This window comes from Agrilus planipennis, unplaced genomic scaffold, assembly GCF_000699045.2.
Source record: "Agrilus planipennis isolate EAB-ADULT unplaced genomic scaffold, Apla_2.0 scaffold299, whole genome shotgun sequence".
NCBI classification, from domain to species: domain Eukaryota; kingdom Metazoa; phylum Arthropoda; class Insecta; order Coleoptera; family Buprestidae; genus Agrilus; species Agrilus planipennis.
The window spans coordinates 101,512-109,413 of record NW_020439049.1 but is presented as its reverse complement, the minus strand read 5'-3'; the positions used below and the strand labels follow the sequence as shown (position 1 = coordinate 109,413).

The following is a 7,902-nucleotide window of genomic DNA, read 5'->3' as shown; positions in this document are numbered from 1 at the left end:
ATTTAGTGATTTTTTCTTGTTTTTTAATTCTACAACGGTTTTGTAATAATTGTGAATGTTGTTTAATATATTTAATGTTCTATTTTAACAATTGAATTGGTTTGGTTGGTGAATGAATATACCGTTACAGAAGTTGGTTTATCTGCTTTATTTATTAACTTTAAAAACGGACAGATAGACACACGAGTGAGCCTATGAGGGTTCCGTTTTTCATTCGGACGTACGGAACCTTAACCAGAAAACCAACTTAACATTTTATTTGAAAAACCGCATGTCCTCCCACAGATTCAAACTGCAAATTTAAATTCGTAATGTTCAGACTGTAGACTTGTTATTAATTTTCCGGTAATCCATAAGTAAAGAACAATTTTCAAATTTTTAGGTAAGATAAGAGGGGAGGGAATGGTTAATTTTCATCTATATTCTTGAACAACTTTAAAACTATTGATTTTAAAATTTGAGACCTTTACAACAAGCCGTTTCATTTGATATATCACACGGTGCAGTTTGCAAAATTTTTTTTTTATTCCCTATTGACCCCCCGAAAAATGACCCCCATGTCCAAAATTAATTTATTTACGTTATGCGTCAGTATTTAGGCCAAAAATATTCTTCATGTTTACTAAATTTCAACTTAATCGGTCCAGTAGATTCGGAGCAAATTGACTGTGACAGACGGAATGATCGTATAAGGGTTCCGTTTTTAATTCGGACGTACAGAACCCTTAAAAAAGCCTTCGAAAAGCCCGAAAACTAGAATGAAACGTTGACGGCTATTTCTTAATAAATTAATAACTTTTAATCCCTCTTCTTTGCTTTCACATAGAGTGTAAAAAACAGGGGAAGAATAGAGAATATAATTAATTACTATTCCAAAACAGTCGTTTTTTCTTAACACGTCCGAATGAACTTCTTCGTAATTCTTAATAAAGAACTGCTCTACAGCACCTCTCTGAATGAAAAACATTGTGTCGTTGACTTCACCCTCTTCACATATGATGTTGCCAGCAAAAAATGTTAAAGTATTCATTTTTGATACTACCAAACGTATGAAATCCGTGTGACAAGAACTGAATATATAATTCTGGAGAAAAATTAAAATTAAAGAAAAATGACTGTGTCTCATACCACTAAAGAATCCATAAAATTGGCTGGGGAAAGTGATGATTAATTCGAGAGCGGACCGTTCACACATTGTGTCATTATCAGGGCCGTATTTAGGACGTCTACGTACAAACACATGTGCCTCTCATGTTATCATGTACTTCATTACAATAGGTACCTAATACCAAAAAGCTTTTTGGTCATTTTAATGAAGAGTCAGCATCCATTGCAAAGAACAACACGAGGTCTTTGTTGACGTTATAAAATTTTGATCATCGGCCTAAGTACGGACCTTGTGTGCGAATGATGTCCGCTCTCTACTAATAATTAATAAAGAACTAATAAAAATTAGACAAGCAATTACAATTAAATATGGTAATAAAGTGAAATTAATTCTTGAATACTAACCCTGTATAAATGTTCATCGTATGCTTCATTTTTAAGGGCTGCTCTTAGTGTTACGGGTGCTTTGAGAAGAAATATAGGATTCTGTTGTCCCCTTTCTCTATCAAACAAATTAGTGGCATATCTACTAATATTTTCTAACAAGGGCTGTGATATATAGCTGTTTCTCAAATATCGCTACAATACATTATTAATTTTAATTGTGTAGAATCAAAGCCAATAAAGTCAAAAGTTTTTTTTTTTGATACTTATAAAACCATACGCAATAAATAGTGTATTAGACAAGAAGGGAAGAAAGTAGGGTATTCCTTCCCGGGTGCTAATGGTCGCACGAGTTGGTGGCAAAAATTCTTTCCTAATAAGGAATACCTAATACATACAATTTTTTACCCGGTGGGGATTTAACGACCACTCTTTATAACGCCGAAAAATGTTCAGTCCCTTAAGTGTCGTTATATAGAGTTTACACTGTAATTTAATTTTACGTAAAAGATATTTTTTACGTTCAATGTTTAATGTCCGTTACCTTAACCGAGGTAAGTAAGTATATTATTTTTCCACTGAAGTTTTGATTAGTAATAGCAATAATATTCAAAAATGGTTAAATTCAGTTTACCCGAAATTTCATCAGTCCATAGTCGTAATTCTTTAAATTATATAAATAATACTGGATTATAGCTGAAAAATCATTGAGTCTAATGGAGCAAACATTTTTGCTCATAATTTCAGGTTGTATGTAGTTGGTGAAGTTTCAAAATCAATTTACTAATGAATTGAATTTAACTCAACAAATTCAAAATATCTCCTTAGTTCGTATGTTTCTTTTGCTGGTGCATACATACATAAATTAATTTTAACCAATAATATCTGTAGGATCCCTTGTAACAATTGTGGTTCAAAATAAAAAGACCATTGCATATGAGATTAAGAGAACATATGAACGACAAAAACCACAACCTTTTTTAACTAACTAAGAAGTGAGTTATATTTTCTATAACCAATGTGTATGTATTTAAACATCTTTTACATCGTAGCTCTGAGAAAGTGTCGTAACTGAGTACGAAACGTTGGTTTGACGTTTCACATTAATAAAAATCTTTTACCTGTACATGACTTAAATTTTTACAATTAATCAATTATGGTGCAAGAAATGACAACTAACTTTGTCATATTGGGTATTTATTTAAAAAAGTTGGCGTAGTCGCTATTATTTTAGAAAATCTACACGAAACATCTTCGTTATACAATTTATTATTTATTAATTGAAAAACGATGAAATTATCTACATGTGATAAATTTTATCGTAAATTGAATAGCGAGCTGCAGGATAAAATTTCAGGAGATAGGCCCAATCCTTCAAATTTAATGTCAAAATAGTACTCACAGCAATAGCTCTATAGGTATGTGTATGAGGGGTATATGAAAAAAGGCCTTGCACCTAAAAACAATAAGTTTTAAAAATAAAAAGATGGTGCGCAAATAATTTATATGAGCATAATTAACTACTCAATGTGAAATCAAAGCTAAATGGGAGTTAAAAATGATTTATTTTTTANCGTTGCATGATTTCGTTACATAGCAACTCGCATGAAACGAACTTACCCTACCGTGCGTAAAGAAGTTTCACTTCAAAAGCGGCTTATTTTTGTTTATGGAGGAAATATACTATATACCTATATTTGTTGAATAAAACCAACTGTTCTCTTTACATTTTCCAGCAGGACAAGCAATAAGGTATAAAACACATGTTCCAATGTGTACTGAGATGATAAAATAAACAACAACTTTAAACAACTTGCTTAGCAAAACGTTAATATTCAAGTGGTCAAATTTCAACGATATAAAACGATGAAGGGTAATCTGAAAGTTTGGGACAGAAGTATTTTATATTTCTATTTCTATTTTTCATATATATCAATTTTCTCACAATATTTGAACAAAATATTATGCAAAAGCATGGGAACTAAGTTTAGAAATGTTACATGTAATATAAAAGTTAAGATGAAATTGTAAAAGTTAAACGAAGGAGATATAAGAAGGGAGACATGGAGAAAGATAATCTTGGTACAAAAAATAGATGCGATAACGAAGGGGAAGAAGCAGTAAGGTGTTAAAGCAGGAAAAATGGTGTAAAAAAGATTTGCATAGATAATAAGGGGCATTATTTGAGAAAAATTTGACGATAAAGGCGATGTGGAACATTTTCAGGGTGCAGATTTGGACGTAATAGCAAGGTATAGGGTAGGAAAGGAAAATAGAGTTTGTAGGTATTGGATGACAACGAAAGAAAGGAAATGTAGAATATGTGAAGAAGGTGATGGATATGCTGGGGTGATGTAATGAAAGTAAGGATTTGGATGCATGCAAGAAAAGAATAAATTGATGTAGAAGGGGAATCCCATTAAGAAAGATTTTGAAAACTAGAAAGAGATATTGAATATATGAGAATTTATCAGTAAATTAAAGGTAGATGGTAAAAGTTTGACGATTCTGAAAGAGATACTAAAGAAAATAAGTAAGTTCCGCAACGTGAAGATAGCTATGATTTAGTTAAGTATGTGATTAATGATTTAGTTAAGTATGTGATTAAATAACTTTGTTTCAATAAAGCATTATATACGTATGTAAAAAGTTTCTGCAATAGCCTGGAAAACGTCAGGGATTTGTTTTGGGCATTTTTTAAAATTGGTTTTTATATCGGAACTTGATTAAATCGTAATTTAGTAGATATCTAATAAATATTTATACGTATATGAATAAACATCAAATTGATCAGGGAATGTTATGTTTTTAACAAACAAATGTACAACAGTTAGGAAATTAATTCCTGAAAAAGTAGTTAGTGTGTGAACGAGTGGCGCAGGCAACGATCGATACCGTGTCGTCATTGATGCGATAAAGGTAACTGACAACAAGCTCTCCGGAAATAATCGAGAACATTTTATGATCGTATAAATGAGTTTTAGCATTAGACATTAGATAAATTCATAGTGAGATAAATAAGCTATTGTTAAATAAACAACTATACCTTTATGTATATTGCATAATGTATTATTGTGTAAATACATTTACTTACAATTCTAACGATTCTGTTAATTCTGAACCATGTGAAGTAATAGAGTCTATCTGTCGAATAGCACAGTGAAAATATTTCGAAAGGCAATAGAGAAAATAAATCAATGTAGAAACGTGATGGTATCATGTATCTATAAATCAATTAAAAAATATTCAATTGAAAAATCGAAATACATAAACGTTGAGTTCATACTTGCCTCTTTTTAATTAGTTTTCTGTTTTTTATGAGGTGACCTTTTTCATTTCTATAGGCCAATGAGAAGAAAGTGGTAATAATGAGAGCGTAAAGGAGATCTGTGACGTATGTTAATATAAAAATAAAGATTCTGTGATCTTGAAATCCCAAATGGTAAGGGACAATTAAGCAGGAAAGTAATGAAACCAAAACAACAAAACCACTGAAGAATGAAGTAAAGTACCGATGTTCCAACCATCTGGAGCTGCTCAAAAATTCAGTATCACCGATAAAATAAAATAGACAAACGAGAACATTTTTTTAAAAATATAATTTCTTAAATGCACTTATTAGTTTCCTACGATGGTAACTTGAGGAAATTACTCTGCGGTTAAAGAATATTCTTACGTTACTTTATATATCATATGATATTTTTATTATTACAGTAAAAGCTCTTTATTCGCGGGATATACGTTCAATAAATATGCCGTGAACACAGAAGCCGTGGATATGGAATGGTAATTAGTATGGAATCGTAGGGGATACGTTCTAAGGTTCCGAAATAAAACCAATATATCAAAATAAAACCATATTGATAAATTCGCAATTAAAGAGTTTAAAAAATTTAGTGATTTTTTCTTGTTTTGAATTTTCAAATTAGTCCATCCGGTTACATCTTTTATAAAAGCTGCCTCGGCACTACCAACAGTACATAGTCAAAGGACGCCGATACATTCAGAAGTACACGCGCCGTAGAGTAAAAACATGCTTATCGGTTCTAGATATCATGAGTTTAATGTTTGGAACAGAGGTTTCAAATTTTGTAGTAAAATAGATAAAGCTTTTCTCTAAAGCCTGTCGAAGGTCATTTTCATTTTTTTTAATTTCTATTGAAAATACGTGTCCTACAAGAAGCACCAACTTTAAGCACTTGTAAAAGNAGATACGTAACAAAATACAATTAAAATATTGGAGCAGCAAAAAACATCAGACGAAGATAACAGGCTATACGCAATGTATGAATAATAATGTTCGTGTGCAAAATGTGTACTATATTGGTAAATGCATATTATTATAGAATAGTAAAATAATATCTTTTATTTCTCTCCATTTAACGACCACTCTTTATAACGCCGAAAAATGTTCAGTCCCTTAAGTGTCGTTATATAGAGTTTACACTGTAATTTAATTTTACGTAAAAGATATTTTTTACGTTCAATGTTTAATGTCCGTTACCTTAACCGAGGTAAGTAAGTATATTATTTTTCCACTGAAGTTTTGATTAGTAATAGCAATAATATTCAAAAATGGTTAAATTCAGTTTACCCGAAATTTCATCAGTCCGTAGTCGTAATTCTTTAAATTATATAAATAATACTGGATTATAGCTGAAAAATCAGCAACAAACATTCCTAAATGAACCCTTCCAAGAAGCATTAGGGCTATAACAACAATCATATCAAGACTGTTTCTTGCATGAACATCGCCGAATCCTGTACCCGTTATAATGCAAATCATAAAGTAAACGCTACATAAATACGCATAACCAGTGCAAACATGCTTTCCATCTAAAAAAAAATTAAGTTTTGTTAAGTGAAAATAAAAAAAAGTACAACGTGTAATTATACAACACGTTACTGAAGTGAAACTTCTTCAAACACACAATCATACCGGGATAAGGGTTAAGGAATTGGTTCGCATGGGTGCAACGCTGATAGTAAATATACTATAGAATGTCTATATACAACAATCACAGCTTTTTGTAATTAGACAATACAAACCGGCCGGTACCGCCGCAACCGCTATGTCCCTGCATTTTAAATCTGTAATATCTTCGAAAATATTCATTTAAATTACATGCNTTAGCCACAGAATTTTAAAATAACGTAAACGCTGTTCTTATTAAATTAAGATATTTTTGCCGCCAAATGCGGTGCTAAAATCTACGAAAACTTTAAAAATTGGAGGCCCTCATCTAACCGAATTCTCAAAATCATGTGAACAAATAGCAAAACCCTCAAAGGTTTCAAATTAAATTGAGTTTATTGGACTTAAATAGTTTATTATATGAAAATGTGTTAGGTGTTTCCCTATTTCCTATATAACACCATCATGTCGTAGGCTTTAGTATAAATTAGTACCTGCACGCTGTTCGAATTATGGGGGGTTTCTCTTATGCGATGTTCATGTTATCAGATGCGTCTAGATAACTTTTGTAGCAGAAAAAATTTACTGCAGTTAAAATCAACAGCAGTTCTTAATAAGATACCGTTTAGTATAATTAAAAAACTCCCAAATCTAGTGGAAAAATTATTTTAATAATAAAATTAACAATTTCTTGGTCATGTGTGTAAGTGATTCCCACAAATTTAAGTTCAATATTAAATATAGTGACCTTATAATCAGTATTTTATAGAAAGTAGATCCCAAAAGAGCAAAAATGGATTCTTATAATTCTTTAAATCTAACTTTTAAGAAACTCGTCTGTAACAGTGATGCTTATGGATAATTTCTTTCGTAATAAATTAATTTCTGCACTTACAGCATTTTCGGATGTGATGTATTTGCTAATTTTTGATTTTAATAGTGGATAGTTTTCTGCGAGCCGATAGAACTCCGTAGTGTCAATCCACAAAACGTCGGCATCGGTTTTACAAACGGCATATATCGAACTCCGGGAAGTTGGTACATTGTCGATGTTCCCGAAAACACTAGAATAAAACAGAAATCGTGAAGTAGAACGAAACAAATAAAAGAACTTCTTATATATTACATTCATTATATAATCTTCCCCTGAGTGGTATCAACAAAATAATACGCGCTAAATAAGAGGTGAAAATATTTTTTATTTTAAAAAACAACCACCGTTTCGTCTCAGATTAGAGACTTATCAAGGTATTTTTAAAAGTCGGTGATACTTAATGCATTAGCCGTAAATGCACCCCACGAAACATAAATCACAAACACAGTTAAAGATAAAATAATAAATAATTAAAATCATTAAAAACTTGAATAAATAAACCGTAAATAAATAAATTATTTAAAAAACGTTAAAAAGTTAACAGCTAACAGCTCTGCTGTGTAACTGTTAGCGATTAGCGCGCTATAACTTTGATTGCAAAAAGCAAATGATATGAAACCAA

At 31.2% G+C, this 7,902-nt stretch overlaps 1 protein-coding gene across 1 annotated transcript in view; it reads right to left on the bottom strand.

The window, feature by feature from the left end:
* Positions 1-7,902, bottom strand: part of LOC108740813 — a 56,950-nt gene that overhangs the window by 817 nt on the left and 48,231 nt on the right. Inside the window, exons 28-36 of the mRNA XM_025976940.1 lie at positions 7,415-7,470; positions 7,302-7,326; positions 4,782-5,024; positions 4,586-4,715; positions 3,183-3,369; positions 2,613-2,622; positions 2,126-2,204; positions 1,513-1,686; positions 869-1,084 (exon numbers count right to left, since the gene is read on the bottom strand). Of these exons, the coding sequence (XP_025832725.1) occupies positions 869-1,084; positions 1,513-1,686; positions 2,126-2,204; positions 2,613-2,622; positions 3,183-3,369; positions 4,586-4,715; positions 4,782-5,024; positions 7,302-7,326; positions 7,415-7,470 (1,120 nt within the window). The remainder of the gene's footprint in view (positions 1-868; positions 1,085-1,512; positions 1,687-2,125; positions 2,205-2,612; positions 2,623-3,182; positions 3,370-4,585; positions 4,716-4,781; positions 5,025-7,301; positions 7,327-7,414; positions 7,471-7,902) is intronic.